Source organism: Pungitius pungitius, chromosome 4, assembly GCF_949316345.1.
Source record: "Pungitius pungitius chromosome 4, fPunPun2.1, whole genome shotgun sequence".
In the NCBI taxonomy this organism is placed as follows: domain Eukaryota; kingdom Metazoa; phylum Chordata; class Actinopteri; order Perciformes; family Gasterosteidae; genus Pungitius; species Pungitius pungitius.
The window spans coordinates 20,840,640-20,862,172 of NC_084903.1; the positions used below are offsets into that span (position 1 = coordinate 20,840,640).

Genomic DNA, 21,533 nt, shown 5'->3' on the forward strand with positions numbered 1-21,533 from the left:
GCGGGTCACAGACAGGGAGCAGCAGCAGATGAAGATGATGATGATGTTGTAAAGCGGACGGCCTTCCTGTCTGAGTAAACAGGGATCCAGACGGGTGAGGAGTGGAAGGCTGTGGTCTTCATAGCACCGGGCCTCACACAGGTCCACCAAGACAGGATGTAGTCCTCGAGGGGGGGCACGCTGCAGCGTGGTTTTACCAGTCGGTTGTCGTGGTAGTGGACTATTCATGCACACACACACAAGGGAAGGCTTCTGGAAAACAAATGTCTTGGTGGTGTTTCTGGCCAAAGTGACAATAAATGAGGTTACTTTCCTGCCTTGAGCAGGTCTCATATAACTGCATACGTGGGTCCGGGTAAGTGGGCATTACATTAGTAATTAGGTTTTGTCTGTGACTCAACAGATGGTGCACGGGAGATACGTGCACATGCGTGGACAGTGTAAGCACCACATCTTTTCAAAACAATAATTTTACATGCATTTAGCTGTGATAGGAAGTAACTATATATATTGACCCAAGTACAGTTTTAAAAACTCATAGATAGTATTGAAAATACAGCTTAATTTAACATTAAGCCAATTTTAAGTTTTTAAAAAGTAAAAATAAAACCTGCTGTATTAATATGTTGTTCTTGATTAGATAATAATTCTCATTAGAACTCATTATAAAAGGTTCCATCTTAAATAGCATATTATATTTTGGAGTTTTTCACATGCTTTTCAATGTCCATAGGCATTTAAAAGTTGCTCAGTTGTATAACAATATTTCACTCTGAAATGTGGCTCTGTACTATAATGTGAGAGAACGAAAGTGTGTTTGTTGATTCATTGATTTCCACAAAACAAAATGTTAAAACGTTCGAAACAAAGTAAACCTTCAAGCATTTATGTCAGATAATATGTGGCGTGCTGCATATTCAAACACATTTTTAATCAAATCAAACTAGATATAGCCAAACACCTGCAGCTTCCACAGCTGCTGGAGTTTTAAGTCACCTTTGATAAATAAACAGCCGAGTAGTCATAATCCAACGAAAGGTATAAACACAAAGCTGCATACGTAACTGTATTTCAGTAAAAACCCATCACTGGATATTTCTAAATTAAAGTAAAGGATCCAAGTAGTTCTTCCACCGCCTCTGTGCGTGTGTACAATCGAAGTGGGAAACGCCCTGCGTGGTTTACAGAGGCTCTCGTTGCGTCTGCACTGCGGTCGGACCCGTTCCACTCGGCGAGCCGCAGTGGGTGAAACATTCCCACAGGAGCTCAGCTCCACACAACATACACAATCGTCACTGGAGTCTCTCTGGCCCCCACGTGTGGTTTCTGTGGGCTCCTTGTAGACTGAAGTAAAACAACTCGTAGGCTGAAGCGGAGGCCTCGAAGGTCGCTGTGGAGGGAAAGGATGATTCGATTAAAAGAATGCGCCCTGTCCAGCAGGACGTTTTTTGTTGTTGTTAGAGGACGCGTTGCCCGAGCTGTGAGCCAGACAGAGAGGCCACAGGCTCAGGGCCGCCTCTCCCGCCGGGCCGGGCCCAGTCTGACCTGTGTGGGGTGCAGATAATCCACAACCATAACTGTCTGCGGTGAGAGGTCCAAAGGGAGCATTTAGGGTTGTTTATATGGCCTGTTTTGAGTCCACCACAGCGGACTGTTATTTTGGACGCGTCGAGTTAGAGGGAGCCGGAGCAGACACTCAGACACACACACACACACACACACAGTGAGAGCCAGTAGTTGTTGGAGTCCAGAGGGTGTCAATGCAAGGGTGACCTTTACCCCCCCGGTGTCATGCAGTCACCCAGTGTTGCATCAGGGGACAACGTCTCCATGGTAACCTCGTTTCCATAAGCTGCAAGCCCCTTCGTTGAGAAGGTGTTGCTCATAGTTTCGTGCGGACCCCGGTTCTGACTCCTGGCTCATGGCTCTGCTGACACCTGCTACTGCCATCATCATTACTTTAAATATGATTCATATTACTGTCATCAAAAACCAACATCTTTCTGCTCTCCCTCCCCACAGAAGCCTCTGTGGATGGTGGTTCGATCTGATGGAGGTTGTCCCTGCAGTGGTCCTGCCGTACACCTCTTCTGCTACTTGCAATTACTTGTATCATTTCAGTTAGAGAAATTGAATGTATTGTACATCTTTTACATTGTTGATTCTGTACACATGACATCCATTGCAGTCTGTCCATCCCGGGAGAGGGATCCCTCCTCTGACGTTCTCCCTAAGGTTTCTTCCCTTTTTTCCCCATTGAAGGGTTTTTTTCATATTTTGGGGAGTTTTTCCTGTGCCGATGTGAGGGTTTCGGGACAGAGGATGTTGCATGTGTACAGACTGTAAAGCCCTCTGAGGCAAATTTGTAATTTGCGATTTTGGGCTATACAAAATAAAATGAATTGAATTGAATTGAATTGAATTAACGCGTTGAGACCTTCGTGGTAAGACAAGGTGAAGTACGGGGGGGGGGTGAAGTGTTTATGCGACTAAAGTAGAACAGAAGCAGCCATTATGTTTCTTCCAATGGAGGCCAAGCCAGCAGTTAGTCAAAGTTACATGACGCCTTATCTCTCACCTTGGCATCTGACCAGTTTCATATTGAGTAAATTAAGTCTCAAAAGGATTTCTGCTGTAGTTGTAAAGAATATTATTGAGTTACTGTTGATATTTTTGGGGCACACAAAGACGTCAGCTCGCACAATACCCACTTTTGCACACTCACAAAGACGGATCTGTGGCTTTACAAAAATGAACACAGGGTGAAACTTTTGAAAACGTTGAAGAAAAAAAAAACATTGTGTTGTGAAACAAATGGGATAAAGTATTTCAGTGTTTGTCCTGCTAGAAACCGAAAGTAGGCTGCAGTAAATTCCCAAGATGGCCGGGAATATAACAATATATTCCACTCACTTCCCTCGAGATACACTTGAATGCAGCGCTGGTCTGAAGTATCCAAACTCAATCCCTAAAACTCGTCAAAAAAGACATAAACTCGTCCCATCTGTAAGCGATTAGATACATATTGTATGAAGCCTTTGGGGCAGATGTGCACGGTCACTAAGTATGTTGTGATGTACCAGAGAATTGGGTGGGGTGCATTCTGGAAGGTCATCTGAAACGCATGATTAGGACAATGACAACTCAATTATGAAGTAAATAAAAAGTGCTTATATAACATGCCCTTTAAGACATTGAGATGTTTGTATGTGTGTCCATGCCGTTGCCGCAGAGACACTGATGTGTCAAAAAACCTGTCTGGAAGAATATAAACCCCATATGAACGGCTTTATGCTCGTAATAACACATGCTCCTTTTGTCAGACCTCCATTTGTCCAGCACAACGTTAGGACAAAATAAAAGTTCTTTTGAAAAACAAGTTGACAACTTTATAAAAACGATTTCGCACATCTTTGGTTAAAATCTCTTTACGCAGACATTAAAGTGTCTTCACCCCCATTCATTGTGGAAATGGCATCACACCATAGGAATATACTTGGTATATTGTTGGATAACATGTCTTCACATACTAAACGGTTCTTCAAAAGACTTCAGGCTGATTTAGTGTCAAACAAAATGTATTACTGTAAGGTCATAATGTACATTGGCAAAGTCACCCACGCAGAAATGTGTAAAATCAAGGATACAAGTAGTTATTTACCACGTCGGTATGGTCATGCGGTGACAACAAAGTAAGGTACAGTCTTCTAAAGAAATAGCCCAGGTGCATTATCTAGATACGGTGTGTACTCTAGCCCCGACGTCATGAGGTTAAGTTAGGCCTCGTTATTCCACTTATCAGCCAAACCAACTGTGGCCTGCGCAAAAGATAAGAAAAAGTGCTTTGCTCACTGAGCAACTTGAAATTGAGAATGTTCCTTTAGAAACTTGACATGTTCCAAGACTCACAACTTTTCACCTTCAAAGAACCCATTAAAATAATCACCACAGCACACAGTTGGCAGGACAACTATTTATTGACAGATTGACATTTCAACTCGTTCGAGTGTTTGCTATAACAAAAGCAATAAATATAGTTGATATAAACAAGCCAGCATTTGATACCATCAGTTTGTTTTTTTTTAAATCGTGGCAGTCAGCTGGATGAGCTGCCAGGTAGAAACTTGAGGCAAGGCGGTGTCCTGCTTGCAGGCCGAGTACGTCCTCCTTTGAGCTGCAACACAAGCGGAAATAAGTAAATTGAGAAGCTTGAATTTGGACACAAACGTGTTAAAGATTATTTTTTTTTACCTTTGTTAAAAAGACTGCATGTTGTTCAGGATGTCGCCGTAGACAAAGTTGAACAGCTGTTCCTTTGACTTGGTTCCATCAAGCTGCACTGCAACAACAAACGCATATTTAAAAATCAATAAGAAATTCAGTGAAACAAAATTAAAGGAATAATCCAAAAATGCACCAACTTACAGACGTCGACATCTGATGACTCCATGATGTTCTTGTGTTTCAAATACATGGGCCAGACGTGGCCCTCGAACAGGCCGGGGGGGTCTGGCACAGAGTAGTTCCTTGAGCTACAGAGACAGACACGAATTAGAGAACGGTAATAAAAAAAATAAACTATAAAATAAATTTAAAAAAGCAGACTAGACTATAAACACCAGTAAAGAACAGCGTCTGAACATTGCGGCACTTACCACCTCCTCTTTTTGCATTCTTCGTACGGGATGGAAATAAAGTAACGTTGGTTGAGCACGTCGATCAAAGGTCTGCGAGGGGGGAGAGAGAAAGAAATGAACGTCAGGGTTGCTTGTCCCATTTCTTTTACGGCGAGAAACACCTGACAGCGTGCGTAAAAAGGGAACAGGTCCTTACCCGTAGGTGTAAAGCAGAAAGCCCTCAACAATAAGGATGTGAGTCTCCTCGTCCCCACTGTCAGACTTCGGGACAATCTCAGCATCCAGGGTGTTATTGACGCCATGAGACTTCTCAAACTTCACCGGGTTGTCCAACCATGCATTGATGGTACACATCATGGCGTCCATGTCCAGGGCAGAAATGACTGAAAAGGCGGGTAGAAAGGATAGCGGTGAAGCGCGTAGAAAATAGCACAAACAAAAAAAAGTCAGCGTTTAACTTTGTCCATAGGGCATGCAGATGAGAACTGTAACAAAGCGTTACAGCAGCAGACATACAAGACAAAACACACACCCTCACAAGTCAGTTCATAAGAACCCGGGCTTACCATCGTACTGCTTAAAGCCATCTTCACCAACTTCAATCTGATCTTGGGGCTGAAAGATACATTGATAAGATGCACCCAGGTACATTCCACTAGAGCTAAACTCTGCTACACGGGAAGCTCTGAAAGTGCTTTAACGTTGCATTCAGCAGCACCAACTTGTTACTTAGAGCAATCCCTTTGGTTAACTGCATCCCACAAGGCAAACAGATGTGTGCAGGGAGGCTCACCTTGAAGAAGTCATCCTGGTGCACAACACAACAGTTGGGCAGGTTCTTGATCAGCCTGTTCGTGAGGGTGGTTTTCCCTCCGTTGGTTACGCTGAACGGAGCAAAGAAATAAAAAAGAAATGCAATGAATGGCGCGACGATGGGACACAAATCTAATAAAACGACGGGTTAATGATAACATTAAATATAGAATATGTCACAGGCGTTGCCACATTGAAGTGCAGCTTTGGACTGAATTAAATGGTGCAGGTTACACATTCAAAATATGGGATTGCACATTAAATCGAATACATTTTTGCAGATTTTCACAATAAAAAAACAAAGCAATTTAACAGCCGTTTGGAGCATGTAAACACCACTTTCAGTAGTTGTAGTGTCGATGAGCATGATGTCCACATGAAGAAAAAAAAATGGTTTAACGTTAAATGAAAAAAAAGGGCAGGTGTAAATTAATATTTTACATTTCAAGTTGCGTTAGCATTAGCTTTATTTACCGACAGACGATGCTGGGACGGATTGTCGTTAAGAGGGGGAGATATTTGGTCACAGAACATTACTATAAGAAAAAGAAAGCCACAGCCTGGCGGGTGTCATGAGCGCCCTCTCCACGTGGGCCGGGCTAGCAGCAGTCTCCGTTAGCCTTGCTAGCTTAGCATAGCTTAGCTTAGCAGGTCATTCATAGCAGGGACTCACCCGCCGATGCCGATGATGTACTTCATGATTTCAGATGGTCAAAGAGGTGGGCACGAGAAGTGTGTTGAGAGTCCAAAAAACGTCAATAAAAACCGGTTCAAGAATACGATGATCAGACGGGAAGAAAGCTTAAAAAGAGAAGGTTACAGGAAACGTCAACTACTTAATTCCTCCATGGCACTTAAATTAAGTGAGTAAGGCGAGAGCAGAGACGAGGTGTCGCTGGGACGCGGTCTTCCGCCGAGAGAGGGCCGGTGGCTTATTGCAGCTTGTACACATGCCGAGGAGAGCCGAGCTGATTGGACATTTAAACACTTCGGAAAACAGACGGAAAACCCCGACAGCCAATCAGGAGCGAGTGTTACCGCAGAGCCATCCCACTTCCTGTCAGCTTCACACCTCCTAACCACAACCCGGTGGTGTGATCTCACTTTTCGTTTAGGGGCAAATATTAAAATACCATGACATCCCACATAGGTAAAAATACTACAGTGTAGACAGTTTAGGAAAAACACATATGATGTTATTGGATTATAATTATTGATGGGTTATTTTGGTCGGCCCTGTATTGTTGTAGCTAGAAAATGTGGTGTTCTTTTTTATTAGTCTATCTATATACTGCTGGTTGTTTTTATCTATAATAAAAGATTTTAAAAAAAAAAGGAATTTCTGTATCAATCCTCTGCATAAGTGACTAAAGCGGTCAAATAAATGTGCCTCCAAAATGTAGTTGTGTAGAACAATAAGTGGAAATACGGAAGTAAAGTATAAATATCCCTAAATTGTACTTTCAGTAACTCCTATAACACATATAAAATAAACTATCTTTACTTTTGGTCCTCTATTTTGTATTCCTTCACCACTGAATCTCAGACACAGACTAAAGGAAAATATCTAACGACACACTGACATTTCTGCGGTGTTTATGTCCCCAGCCTCCAGCCGACGTCTCTCTGTTTTGTTTTGAAACTTCCCAGAAAATTCTATGACACAGTTTCCTGAGGTTGCACCAACATATTACTTATTTTGGGGTTTACACCCTTGAGACAGGGGGAAGTTATCAAGAGAAGTTGAATTTCTCACAGTTTGTAATATTTCTATTCTTAGTTTGACTCTGCTTCATTCTACCAACTTTGTAGGAGATTTTCTTTTCTTGATTTCTTGATGTTTACAACAATTTAGTGAACACAGATTTTATGTTAATGGATCAGAACTGAAATTGTGCTGTTAGGAATTCACTTTTAAAATAATGAATAAATAGGCTGATTTCAGCTCGGTTCACAAGCCCGATGAGCAAGTCCCACTTTCCAGCCTTCTCATCTGATTTGATATAATGCAATTTCACCTCTAAACTGTGACTGAGCGATCATGGTTCTGGATGCGTCACACATTAGGCCCAAATCGCCATTATCTTATGATTATCCTAAGATCCTTTAGCAATGTTTCAGTTTACTTGGAAACTCTGGAGCTGAACAGATTTAACGTCATGTTCTATACGTCGGTAAAAGTACTGCAGGATCACAGAGATTAAAGAAATAGTCTGGCAACTCTGAATTATTAACAAAAATGAACACATAAAAGTAAAAGCATCAGTGTTCGAAGCTCAAGCAGTGGTGGAGTACTGAACATTTTGATTATTAAATAGATTTTTTAATCTAGAATAGTTTTTCTTAATCTATAACATCTGAAAACTATATCACCAGATATTGCGTTAATTCTCTCTGAAATATTGTGACCAATCCTAAACATTGGATTCAGCAGTCCTGTATTTTCTCACCTTCTTTTCTTCACTTTTGCTAAATTCAGTGGAATTTTAACACATCATAGCTATTCAACGATGATGTGTTCTTTCCCATCATAAAGCTTTTTTTTTTTAGTGAGTGAGTTCTTCATCACTGTGTCCACTCCCACAAATACCGCTTTCGGTCTCAGGTGTGGAGGTCAGGGCAGGACTTTCCTTGAATCTGATTCGCTGTGGCTTCATTGTCTATTTCTCGATGCTTCTCCTCAGCACGTGATGCAGATTTCAAGCCTTCCTGTACGGTGACTTTGTGTCATACATCCAAATGCTCCATTCAGTGGAGATTCTGCTGTGACTGGTAGTGTTTTCCTGGCATCCGCTGCACGGTAAATATTGCCCTGTCCCACTGACGAATGTCTCACAAAGCTGAGAGATACTGCGAGGTGCGTGAACTGACTCCCCCTCCCCTGTTCAGCTGTCACATTTCACCCTCAGTACCTCTCAGCGGTCATATTTGTGTCATCCTTCATTCTTCTCATGTAATCTCATTGTGTTCCATGAATGCCATATTGCTGTTAGAGGCCTAGTCCACAGCAGGAAGTGATGGACTGTGATACTTCTATTGTACTGTTATACAGATACTTATCAGTGGTGATGTAGAAGAAAAAAACATCCAGACAAAGTGGGAACTCTTTCAGTCTTAACTCTTTTTTTGTCATCCACATTAACAAAGATGAGCATGTGAGTGAGGAGACGAGTGGTTACACAATAATAATGTGAACTCTCTGTAAATAACAATGATACGTTTGATGCACACAAACATAATACACACCTGTACAAAGAAGAAACTTCAACGCACACATTACATTTTGTGATTGTGATGGCTTTGGATTTATTATGTCTGTAACTTCAGTTCCGTTTTTTTGTATCATAAGTTGCATGTGATAGGGTGTAGGTTACCATCAACAGCCAGAATGTGACGTCATTAGGCACCAAAGGATTGGTTCTTCATTTCATTCATTTGCTCTTCACGGGATTTCCTTTTAAAAAAAAAAAAAGTATTTTCTGCAAAAATCCAAGAGGCATTCTTCAGCTGGTGGAAAATGTTCTAGGGAAATCCAATTCATTTCAGCAAACATCCCGGAATGATTTAATCCAAAACGGTAACGGTAACAAAAACGCAATACTAATTTGAAGTTCAATATTAAAAGTGTATTGCAAAACAAAAAATATTTGTAAATAAAAGTTTAACAAACGTATTTGTGTCACACTCACAAGATATTCCGTATTTATCTATCTTGAAAGAGCGCCACCAGCTCAATGGCACGCCGCTGTGGCTGAAAGCGGTACTGCATCTGATCTACGTTTAACTAATGGCTTGTATTTCCTGGTAACAAAACACATGGAAGCTACATCTACTTGTGACCCGACTGTACAAAGATCCAGCAAAAAATGAGTTTCTTTTCTTCATTTTTATTACTTATTGAGGCTTCAGAATGAAAAATGATTCAGTACATCAAAAGAAATGAAGAGAGAAAAGTCTGAAAAGTTAAATATATTTTTGTTTCTCATACAAATAAAATCCTTTTTTATTGTGGCTTTCTTCTTCTATGAAACACCTCAAGACCCCTCAGATCTTTCTTGGTATTCTATGATTGGTGACATGTTTAAAGAAACCTGTGCCAACTTTACACCTCTGGCCCCACGGCTAAGGTGGACCTTTTCAATGGTCACCTGACTTGTAGCAGTAGACCCCGTGCCTGTGCTGAGGAGGCGGGAAGCCAAAGCTGTGCACCCCGGGCTCAGGGGGGCCACAGTTTCTTCGTGGGCTGCTGATGGGGTACCGAACGCTTCCGTCGGCCAGCCAGCCGGCGTCACAGTGGTCCAACCCGCTCAGTTTCCAGGCGGCGTAGAGCTGCCCCACTTTGGCGAGCTGCGCTCCGTCCTCCTGACACGCCTGCTGAGCGTCAGTCAGGTTCATCTTGTGGGAGGACTGGAGATAGTAGACTTTCCCTTTTGAAGGAAACACAAGGAAAAACTCTTAATTGTTATTATTGAAACTTGTGTTTTTCCTGCCAAGCCAGATTGTTCTGTGGAAGAAAAATAACTTGTGACGTTGTCGTCCTCACCTCGGAGTGAAGAGGAGAAGCAGAAGACATCGAAACGATGAAGGTGCAGGTGCCGTCTGCCGTAGCTCCGCACGCCCGGGGCGAGGCCCTGCCCGCCGCAGGGCGCCCTGGGCCGGGTGATTGGGTACTGCACCGTCCCGTCGGCCAGCCAGCCGGCGTTGCACCAGTTCAGGCCTTCCTTCCAGGACCGGAGGAGCTGTGGGAAGGTGGCCAGCGTGGAGTCCTGCTCCTCACAGGCCTGCCGGGCCCCGAGGAAGCTGAGGTGGTAGTGACCACCAGGGTGCTGGTAGGGAAACACCACCCCTGAGCGGAGAGGGAATTGATTGGACGCTGTCACTCAAAGTGTGTGGGCCTTTAAAGGTGACTCGCTGACTATTATCAGAAGGCTAATATTGCCAGACACGATTCCATTTCTTTGTTTCAAAAGAAGGAAACGAATGAATCAAGTGAAAATAATCGTGAGGGAGCAACCCCATTTAATTACAAACTAAAGCTCTATTTGCAAAGTGGGTGTTTGAATAGAACTAAAAGCTCGCTATTCATGGAGGTGATGGTATGGACGCGTCGCACCTCGTAACTCCAGATAAACGGAGGTGCTCTTGTCCTCCAGCCCGTCCACCACCTCGCAGCGGTAACTTCCCGTGTTGTTCAACAGGAGGTCAGTCATCAGGAGCGCTGCGTCTCCCGGGAAACCCCGTCTGAGCTGCACGCGGCCCCTGACCAACGGACACACCGGGGGGGGGGTTAAAAACACAACGTTGTGGAATGCAAATTCAATCGTGAATTCATCGATTTCTACATTTTGACCACCTGAAGGCCCCAAAACCGCGACTGCAGGAGCCGACGGCGACCAGCACGTCTCTCTCGCGTCCCCCGTCAGCAGCAGGCCGCCAGGACCACTTGACCCGAATCCCCCGGGGAGAGCTCACCTCGGGCTCGTGCCAAAACCTGCAGGGCACGGTGGCGTTACCCCCCCTGACCGAAAACACCGTCGGCTGAGCAGAATCCACCTGGAGCTTCACGGCGCTGAAAGGAACTGGAGGGAAACGGTGGCGTGAGATCCACGGGATGTGACACAAACACACGGTGCCGAGCTACACTCATCCTGTGCGTACTCGCTTTGTGTCCATGGAGGTAGTCGTGGTAGAAGAAGCTGTTTGGGATTGCGGGGGCAGCCGGCGAGAGAACCAGCTGAACCCCCAACAACAGCGCAGCTTGGAGGCCGAAGGTCATCCTCGGGGGGGGGTGGAATTTGATCGGCTACGTTGGGCCTAAAGTCACAAGTGGAGTAATTACTCTTGTGTGACTGAATTATTTTTGCACAATATTGTGTATTTGTAGCTTTGGATGTGGTGACCGGACAGTGTCAGTAGAGGTCAGCATGACACCATGTTACTCAGCGATGTATATTCGTTTGCTTTTTAATGGAACTCTAATCTCGCCACTACAACTTTAAGCATTATATGTTGGTTCAAATGTTTTTTTATGCATTCTGTCCTCACAAAAACGCTGAAAGAAAGAAATGTTTATTGTTTGCAGAATAGTTTTCATCTTTGCAGGTAGTTTGGACCCATTTGTGTTATTGTCATTTATTGCAACACCTGTGACATTGTCTGATGTAAGATAACTGACTGCCAGTTATGAACAAAACTGAAAAAGTCCAAGTAAAAAAAGTTTGATTATAAAATCGTAAAGCAAATTTCAGAAGCTTGTTTGACCAACCTTTGCTACAACATTTTGCATCGCAAAGGTTTGCAGAACATATTTGTTAAATCAATCAACACAGCAAGTGGTTGATTCATCTCACTTACCGTAACACGCGTGGTTTAAATCCTTGCCGAAAGAAAAGCTTTGATGTCGAGGAGCAAAAGTCAGAAGAAGTCTGCAGGTCACGAATCGTTTTTTTGTCCTGAAGAGGAAAGCAGGATTCTGATCAAACAACAAAAAGCGTCAATTTAGGGTTCCTCGTGTCAGGTGCATCTACAGTCAGGTAGTACTCCGTGTGATCCAGGGTTTGGCTGCAGAGTAGAAAAGCTGTTATGCTGAACTTCCCCGATTCAGCTGTGTGGAATGGAAACACCTGGAGGGGTGGGTGCTGAGGGGGGATGGGGGGGGGGGGGGGGGGGTCTGTAGCGCGCGGAGGGAGCGCAACGAGGTCCCCAGTACTTCAAATTAACAGCCTTCATTTGTTTGGCATTTTCACACCATATTCTGCCAAACTACACAACACATTTTACCCCCAAAAATCTGCCCCGACTCCCCCCCCCAAAAAAACATCTAAATCTCAAACATGCTACCAAACCATTCCTTTTTAGAAACCTAAGGCCGTTTAAATGCACCAGGAGAATTAGCAGACTATTTTACTCTTAACAAATCAAACAAAGTGCCATCCATGCGCTTTAAACTCATGTTGTACAGCTGTTTGTGGAGGAATATCTTGGCAGAAAACTGCCCCAAACTCCAAGAAAGCAGATGTCTGCTGCAGTGGCTCCCGACGTGACTCCTGTTTTCTTTCTCCTGGCGGCGCTGCAATCTTTTACAGGGAACCTGCTATGTTGTGCAAAGCACAACACAAGACATGGACATGTATTAGGTTTGGACACGCAGAGTGAGGACAGATGTGTCAGAGATGCTGCGTCCTCCACCGTATTCGTTTCATAGAGATGAAAGCTGTTGCCAGGGGCCCAACATACCAGGGTTGTGAGTTTTACAAGGGGATGAAGGCCTTACAGGGTGTAATTACTCTTGTAAACAGTCGGCCCGAAGGGCCCCGCAGTCCGTCCTGGACAAACATCTCAACACATCTTACTGGTCACAACAGTATGTGAATTGGAAGTTTATTTCTGTCCCGAGAGCATCAAAATGAATACAAAGTCGTGCTTGACCTTCCTCTGCAGGTTTCAATGAGCAGCGATATGTGACTCTTTATCTCTAAAGATCAGCTTTCTTAATAGAAGCTTATACTGCAACGTGACAGGTATGGTGGCTCTTGAAACGGTAAAAAACGATACCTTTTTTAAACATTTTTAATAAATGATCTTAGTACAATACCAACAATGAATAACATTAATAAAAAAAAATGTAAAACAAGGTTTATTTTCAACACATCTTTCTACATATTTCATTTCTGTTGTAAAAAGGATTCAGACTCAATGAAACTATTTGTGAGAATGAAGTGGAAAAAACTGCTGAAATGTATGCAGTTCAAATTTGAAAGATGTCATTTTTCTAGTGTTTGACACTTCGTCCAGGATTGTCTGAACGTTTAAATATTATTGCACAGGTCCTCCGTCATGTGTGCTTAAACAGCAATGAGGTCCTTTTTAATCTCTCCTCCGCAGACTGTTAATCAACAAAAAATGGGTGGGTTGCCAACTGTTTAAAGCAATTTTGCTTCGAGTGAGAACTGGAAGAGGACGTCCATCGACTCACGAGTAACTAATATGAACCAAGACCACATTTACTTTTTACCCAAAGTTATTCAAATTCAAGTTACGGTATTCTCCCCGTGAGCAACGTCATTAACACGACCACTACAGTTAGAAAGTGCTACAAGTGTCACAGTCCCAGCAGGAGCTCTCTTCTCCCTCTGCCGTGGTCCGAGGAGACGGAGCCGCCCGATTGGGACCGAGCGGCGCCGGGTCGAAAAACCCTGACAGCCGGGTTTCTAGTCGTCGCAGCCCAGCAGTTCCATGCGCAGAGTGACGCGCTCGTGCCACTCCCAGGGCACCACGCGGACGTACCGGGCGTAGAACGGCGGCTCGAAGAGATTCTTCTTGTGGGTGTTGTTGTCCACGTTGCCTTGGAAAAGCTGCAAATAAAAGGTTGAGGTGAAATAAGTATACTATTTAGCAGAAGTTATTGCACGCAAAGCGTATTTCTATGCAAGTGTGTTTCTCTCGCGACGTCCTGCAATGTGCACGTTGGGTGAATACATCCATTCAGTGTCTTATCAACCAGACATCGAGGGGGCTCGTTAATCAAACCCGGCTTAGTTGACCGACAACCTTACGACCCAGATCCCTCCAGCCCGACCCAGGCGTTCAGAGCTTTTCAGACAAAGCCCCCCGGGCGGCACCATTATGTCATAAGCCTGCTGCTGCTGCTCCGCGCTCAGTAAAAAAACCAAAACATCAAAGCCACGGTTTTTATTGGATCATCCAGGCTCGGCAAATGTGGCTAAAATGTCCCATTAAAATATCTATTATTGAGGGGCTGGCGCATGTCTGACCTTATCTTTGCCGGTGTCCTCCTGCTTCACTGTACTCCACGACTCTCCATCGTTACTGTAGGCGACTTTGAACACGGTCACGAACTGCACCACCCCAAAGTCCTTGGCCCCCTGAGTGACGATGCCCGTGAGCCGCTTCGTCTTCTCCAGATCGACCTGGTGAGCAAAGCAAACCGTTGCACGCTGCGACACCCAACTGGCTTTGAAGGAGACTTTTACCAGGAGCGATATACTCCTCCCCCCCCCACCCCCCTCACCTGGATCCACTCCGAGCGGTTGTTGTGTGCAGGGGACCAGGCGTTTGTCTTGCCCTGCTTATCCAGCCGGGCAAACTGCGGGTGCCACGTGAAGGTATCGATGCCCCACGTGCGGAAAGCGCTGGAGGCCGAGAGCTGCCCGTCGGATACGAGGCGGGACCTCATTCCCAGGGGCCCCGAGCAACCTGACGTGTTTGAATAGACTGTGAATCAAAAGCAGGCGGAGAGAGGGAGGATGGGGAAGCCCAGAGGGAGACGGAACGAGGAGAGAAGAAGAAGAAGAAGAAGAAAAAAGAAGGCACCCGAATTCAGAAGAATGTGATTGATTCAGACAATTTTTACACCCGAAATTGACCCAGAGGACAGAGCAGAGAGCGGAGGACGCAGCAGAAGAATGGATGCACTGCTGTGTGTCAATCCAATATTTATTTTCTGTCTGACCACGGCTGGACGGAGGCAACGTTACGCAGGCAAAATCCAGTCTTCAAATGTCCAGTTGGCTCTCAGTGTTACCCCAGCAAGAAGAAACACACAGACGAAAGCTCACAGAAGCTGACAATAATACATCTGATATTAACAATGAAATTGGCGTTTCTCGTGACGGTACCGTTGAGTTCGCAGCCCACCAGCTCCATGCGCAGCGTGCAGGCCCTGCGGCAGACCACCGGGATGATGCGGATGTACTGGGCCACGATGGGGGGGTCGAAGAGGTTGGTCTTGGTGCCGTCGTTGTCCGTGTTGCCGATAAAAACCTGCGCCGTGCCAAAAGCGAGAGTTAGGCCCGGAGGAGAAGCTCTCCGAGGGGGGCGGAGGGGGGGGGGGGGGGGGGCGACGCTGCGAGGTCCTCTCACCTTGTCCCGCCTCTCGCCCTCCGCTCTGTACGTGGCGTAAGCGCTCCCGTCGAAGCCGCTCGCCACCTTGAAGGCCTTGACGTACTCGGACGTGCCCATGCGGCTGGCCCCCTGGGTGATGATGCCCGTCAGGCGCATCTTCTTCTGCATGTTGATCTGTTGTGAAAGCAGAAAACAAGCGTCAGCCCAGCTTCCCGGGCCCCCTCCCCGAATTTTTTTTCAAAAGCGCTCCGGTGCCTCGCCTCGATCCAGGGGTTCCTGTCGTGGGCGGCCGACGTCCAGGCGTTGACGATGCCCTGGTTGTTGAGCCGCGCCAACTCCGGGCCCCAGCGCTGAAGGCCCAGAATGCCGTAGTGCAACGAGGAGGCGGAAATCTGAGACTCTGCGATGGCTCCTCCCTCCATCCCCAGCAGAGAGATGCAACCTGGGGCACAGTCATTCAACGTATTATGGAGGAAGTTACCACACTTTGTAACAATTTAAATCATATTGCTTGACTCACCACAAGTATTACTAATTAATTATTATATGTCTTTTGTGAAATAAAACGTACTTAGCTGGCACTGCTTCCCAACATACGGCGAAGGGCACTGACACGCAAAGTCGCCGTCCAGATCTCGACACACCGCTCCATTCTTACAGGGCTTGTTGGCGCAGTCGTTCACGTCTAGGAAGAAGAAAAAAAGACGGCAACCCCCTTGCATTATTTTCAACTCCATACAATTTTCAGTCAGGAATCACAAAAAAAGACAGTTGTTGACAGAGGGGCAGCACTGAGGAGGCAGGATCCTCTTCGCAAACAGCTTTAAGGGCTCAGGGAGCAAAAGGTAGAGGTTCACGGTTGTTAATTGTAATGTGAACACACACATGAGTTTGCAGTGGGTCATATCCATTGATCATGAGGTAGCACACATGCTGTTTATGTGTCGTGAGCTCTCGCAGCCAGACAAACGTCTCTATTCGGTCCATAAATGTCGCATTCACGGTTTTCCTTGAGCTGTTAATGAAGTTCGCTTCACAGACAAGTGCAATAAATTATCCCTTAAGAACACTGTATTACTTACTAATCCCCACTAGGTGGCGTGCTTTCAGTGTGTCCACAAGGATGCTTCAGCTGAGAAAACATTGTCCGGGTTCAACCACCATTCCAACTTAAGGGCAGGCAATACAACGCTTTAGTTCTATACACTTCTGGGTTCTTTAGTCTACCGGATAGCTGCAGGTAACTAGCTGAAGCAGCAGTGCTGTTTTGCTGGAAGAACTGTAATAAGTTCCGTCTGTAATTATAGTCTTTGTATGCCTACATTATGATCTGGTCAAAATACAGTAGTTCCTCTAGTAAATTCTAGGTTTTGACTGGAACTTAATGGATGTTTATGATGTTTCCCTAAACCTCATCCATGCACTGAGACAATGTTCACAGATCAGGCCTGAGTACAGCTCCACATTCTGCTAAACACAAGTCACATGATTGATCTGTGTGTGTGTGTGTGTGAGGGATGTTTATGTCACAAAATACCTGCAGTCGGCTCACACCACACATTTTAAAATGATCTAATATGATCTTACATTATTGAATGATTATTTGATCTCTTCCACAGTCTATCATATGCTAATCATGGAATTCATGTTTAAAGTTTAAAGTGGTCCTGATGGGAAAAAATGTAGATCTACAACGAATAGCAGAAATACAACTGGAGGAGGCACAGATCAATGTAGCTGGTGATGAAAATAAGGCTAACAACCAAATACAATGTTTTTTTGTTTGTGCACATGCAATGCAAAGAGATACAGCAAATATCTTCAGCTTGAAACTCAGATTTAAAAATAAAACAATGAGAGAGTGATTAACTAAAACCTGACTAACTCCCTCGACGGGAGGCTGAAGTTAAACTCCTTTTTGAGACCAAGCCTAACTTCAGTTTCCTGTCTTGATCTCATGTCTCCTTGATGTCCCGTTGGCCTTTATGTTTACAGCATGGTGCACTTGTATTAAAGTCCTGCTGCTTTGGCTAATAGCAATTTCTCTTTGCCTGGAATACCTTCGAGCCAGAAACAAAACGTCCGATTCAGCTGATTATAAGCAGACATTCGGTACAAACTACAAAATAAGATACCACAGCTAAACGCAACTGGTCCAGGCTTATCTCACTTCTCTTACGAACTAAAGCATGTGACGGGCTGACGGAACGCCACGCGGTTCAGTTTAATTCCTTCTCCCCCGACAACACTAAGAGGATTGTTAACTTAGAAACAAATGCTTGTGTGGCAGTGACGGGACTGAGGAGGTAGAGAAGGGACGGGACATGGCCTCACCGATTTGATCAGGGATTATTTTTCACATGTCGTGGCAACACGTGACATGCGTGCCGAGAATCCTCCCCCCCCCGCCCCCCTGCTTCTTGTAGTGTTTTATGCAAATGGGATGCAACCACTGCTGTCTTACAACGTCGCTTCGCATCTGATTTAAACTGCGATCGGATCATTGGATTTAACTTTGACTCTATGTCCGTACATTCGCAGCACATAACATACGGGAGGGATTTGACATCATTGCAAAAGTCGAGCCGGGGACGTCCGTCTGAGTCAGAATTAGAAAATGTTTGGGAGTCGACAACCACACCGCAGGAAGACTGCAATTGGTGGTCAGGCTGCGGGCTCCTGTGACTTCAGCCCTCCAGCAGTCATTCACACAGCGTTTTAAAGCCGTTTCATTTCAAAATGATTTCAGATACACTTTTTTTCTTGACTGTAGAAAACAATCCTCCGTTTCCTTCCCTTTCTAATTATTTCAGGTAATTCTTCCGCTGATGCAACTAAACTCCAGCAATGATTACGGGTCCATTACGTGAAGAGGAGAAGACATAATTCACTTCTATCAAAGTCTTCTTCCCCCCTGATTTGGCCCGTCTTGAGAACCACTAGCTGCAGTGTTGAACCTTGGTGGAGGCCGTCTGCATGCTAAGAGACTTGGAAGTGTTCATTTTCTAATTAGCCGAACGGAACGACCGCACAATCCGCTGAATGAGGCTCTTTCATGGAAATGCTGAGCGGACTGCACGCCTCCTTCCCCGCTGATGAAGGATCCTTATGGAAAATACTCAAATGAAAATGGAGCCCACTCTGCTTCTTCTTCTTTTTTTCTTTTTTTTATTACTCTGCCATACAGACAAAAATCTGTCTTGACATTCCCTCTCACACGGGGTCAGTTTATTCTTGTATTAGAATCCATAACTGCATGTCAGCACATGGATGGATAAAAACTAACGACTGAGAGTAGAAAACTAAAAGACGTGGATATAGAAACCTATAGTGACCTACTGATCTGGCAGTGCGCTCCCTGGAAGCCGGGCTGGCACTTGCAGACGTACTCGCTGAACACGTCCCCTCGCCTGGTGGGAGCGAGGATCTTGCACGACCCGTCGTTCTTGCAGGGGTTGGGACTGCAGGGCCCTGAGGAAGACGCGAGAAGGAGAACAGTGGGTTTCAAAGCGCCCCGATGCCACTGCGCTTTGCGCTCGTTTTGCCTCCAGAAAGCTTCCACTTCGCCGCACCGGTCTCGGTCAGGTTGCAGGTGTCTCCGGCGAAGCCATCCGTGCAGATGCAGATGAACGGATCCTCGCCAATCCCCGTCACACACGTTCCTCCGTTGTGGCAGACGTTCACCTCGCAGTAGTCCCCTGCGGATATGAGAGGAACAAGGAATTATGGGATCACTTCAACATCTATTAAAAGAGCTACTGACTCGTCAATGAGGATTTTTGAATTTCCTCTCCAATTATCTACAGGGAATTAGACGTGTCGCGCCTTTGCATCAATTGCTGGCCTGTGAATGTGGAAACGTAAAAAATAACGGAAGAATATATAGATCAACACTCCGAAATAGAATGACCCCTCAATGACCCTGATGACATCACCAGGGATTTCCCAATAGTGAGGAGAAATGGGACGGTGATGTATATGAGAATATTAAAATAACATAACGTAAAATAACATGTTACGTGTTGGATGCATTAGTGGTCTGACCTCTCAGGACTTAAAAGTAAAAATCTGATCTACTTTGTTTCTTTGGTGGTTCAGTGTCCTGAGCGTCTATAAAAGAAATGGTTGTTGCAGCTTTGGCCCAAAGTGATGACTCACACATCCTGGCTGGATTAGGGAAATTATGGTGTAGACTTCCAGTGGGAGCGGCAGGCCGCAGATTTGTGAGTCACGCTGAATTTACGAAACCCTAACTCATAATCTTTTAAATTTTTTGTTAACCAACCCGTTCAGTCACTGTTGATGCCACGTCGGAGTCATTTTAGCTCTGAGCAACAAGGTAGAACGGTCTTGTAGAAAATAAGTGAATGCTGCAGAATCCAAAGGCCTGTAGGACCCGAGCAAACCAGCTGTTACAGTGTGAAAAGTGAAATGTTACACTGTGAAAACAAATCTATGCATTTTGACAGACATCTAATCGACCAGAGAAGATAATTCATACAGCAAGAGAAAGAGTTATTGGGTGTATGCAGTGTAACGGCATTGTTTACAATGGAGTTCAATGTGGGGAAAAAATAAATAAAAAACACCCCTACAAATGAATGTTGGAATATTATTTGTTCAATCTTTTTTAGCTCTATATTTAAGGAATTGTGTCGTGAGCGACAGCTGAAATTTCTTGCACCGATACAATAATGAATATCTGTTAAGGGATAGAACAGATGAAAGGTGTAAACAAATAACATGTTTTCTTTTGCAGCTAATCGCGACATCTCAACGTGTTCGTGTGCGGGATTAAGAGCTTGCGGGGATTAGCCCGGGGTCCACAGAAGAGAAAGAGCAGTTACACAACGGGACACGCAGCCCACCTGACTGACCGCTGGGTGGAGAGCAAAGCCAAGTAGGCCTTGAACGTAAACAACCGTCACCTTTATCAGAAGAAGAAGAAGAAGAAGGTCTGCCACATCATGAGCAATCAATCAAAGTCCTCATAATTTGGCAGGATTTTTAAGTGCCGCTGGTACAATCCCGGCCTGAAATAGAGTCAGGTGAGTGGCAGCACATATGGTGTTCTTTTTCCTCTCCACCTGCCCCGCCTCTTCGTGTGAGCAGAAGGATGCCCACAGGACAATTACACAAGATCAAATGAAAGGCTAACAAATCTTTTGCTCGCAGGAAATAATTACATGTCCTTACGAGCTTAAACTGGCCGTAATAACAGAGCCTGACATGTAACAACAGAATAGCCTCACATTTAATGACGCATTCTACAATAACAATAATAAGCCGGCATGTTGGAATGAAGGACTTATAAGTTACAGATTGAATGTGATGTGGAAAAAGGGGCATATTGTCACGAGGGACCTGTAAATGTATTTTGTGACTTTGAAATGATAAAGAAGAGAAAATGTACAAAACTGTTGCACATCTCCCTTTATGTTCATTGAAGCTCTCACTCTCTTCCCATCACCCAGAGACACCCAGGAGGGAGAAAAAAAAGAAAAAAACTTTATCCTCATCAGTCAGTAAAATGAATAGACCTCTCAAATGAAGGGTAGACAAACTGCAGCAACATTGTACGTGGAAAACGGTACGGAAAATAAGACCAAACAGGACTATCAATTGAATATTTGGGGTAAATAAAGTCTTTCGCTAAAAGTTGAAACCTGTGAGATTCTACACAACAACGTAAACAGACAGCCGCAGTTCTGAATGAATGCGATTAAATTGATTTATGTCGACGGTCGATAAATGACTTACCTCTGACTGAACGCAGGCAAAGTAGAAGAGTTAATGTTGTTAACGTGGCGGTTAATACGTTTCCGGGACGTTTCATGGTTGTTTACTCTGACTTTGTTCCACACGGTTGTTTGTTCGCCGAGTTAAACGTCCAACTGATGCCGCCTTCAAGTGCTGTCGGAAATATCCGAATTCCGACTGGAATATAAAACAAGCACCAGACTGGGGTTCGGGATTTTCCGATAATACCCGAGTTAAAAGACACGTGACGGTGTATGGGCGTAGAGCTCGGCTGTAAACAGATGGGCACTGTAATGTTTCCTGGAATAATCATCTATGGTCGTTTATTGTGCCTTTGTGTAATTTTATATTTTTTACTATTTGGGAACAAAAGCCTCATGTTCAATTAAACCAAATTTATTTTGAAACCTTTTATAATTTTTTACTTTTATAAATATGGCAAAACAAAACCCCTCGTTA

The 21,533-nt window shown here is 44.6% G+C and overlaps 3 protein-coding genes across 4 annotated transcripts; all 3 read right to left on the reverse strand.

Moving 5' to 3' along the window:
* Positions 1-3,958: 3,958 nt before the first annotated feature.
* On the reverse strand, positions 3,959-6,409 carry mibp2 (muscle-specific beta 1 integrin binding protein 2). Its single transcript, XM_037453824.2, has 8 exons — positions 6,124-6,409; positions 5,431-5,521; positions 5,204-5,252; positions 4,834-5,020; positions 4,656-4,727; positions 4,426-4,532; positions 4,252-4,339; positions 3,959-4,174 (listed from the first exon to the last, which is right to left on the reverse strand). The coding sequence occupies exons 1-7, from the start codon at positions 6,147-6,149 to the stop codon at positions 4,257-4,259; spliced, it is 615 nt and encodes a 204-aa protein (XP_037309721.2). The 5' UTR covers positions 6,150-6,409; the 3' UTR covers positions 3,959-4,174; positions 4,252-4,256.
* Positions 6,410-9,230: 2,821 nt separating this feature from the next.
* Positions 9,231-11,226, reverse strand: LOC119194823 (hyaluronan and proteoglycan link protein 3-like). The gene is made up of 5 exons (XM_037449239.2): positions 11,109-11,226; positions 10,804-11,029; positions 10,564-10,709; positions 9,994-10,296; positions 9,231-9,877 (listed from the first exon to the last, which is right to left on the reverse strand). Exons 1-5 carry the CDS (start codon positions 11,224-11,226, stop codon positions 9,588-9,590), a joined length of 1,083 nt encoding a protein of 360 aa, XP_037305136.2. The 3' UTR covers positions 9,231-9,587.
* A 1,586-nt stretch (positions 11,227-12,812) lies between these two features.
* On the reverse strand, positions 12,813-21,268 carry LOC119197652 (EGF-like repeat and discoidin I-like domain-containing protein 3). Of its 2 annotated transcripts, none has more exons than XM_037454165.2 (10): positions 21,075-21,268; positions 18,887-19,012; positions 18,654-18,785; positions 15,886-15,999; positions 15,575-15,756; positions 15,333-15,488; positions 15,089-15,233; positions 14,482-14,666; positions 14,225-14,380; positions 12,813-13,804 (listed from the first exon to the last, which is right to left on the reverse strand). In XM_037454165.2, the coding sequence occupies exons 1-10, from the start codon at positions 21,148-21,150 to the stop codon at positions 13,661-13,663; spliced, it is 1,416 nt and encodes a 471-aa protein (XP_037310062.1). In that variant the 5' UTR covers positions 21,151-21,268; the 3' UTR covers positions 12,813-13,660. The 2 variants fall into 2 exon arrangements, with proteins under 2 accessions (XP_037310062.1, XP_037310052.1); XM_037454155.2 differs by having other exon boundaries at positions 14,482-14,684.
* Positions 21,269-21,533: the final 265 nt, after the last annotated feature.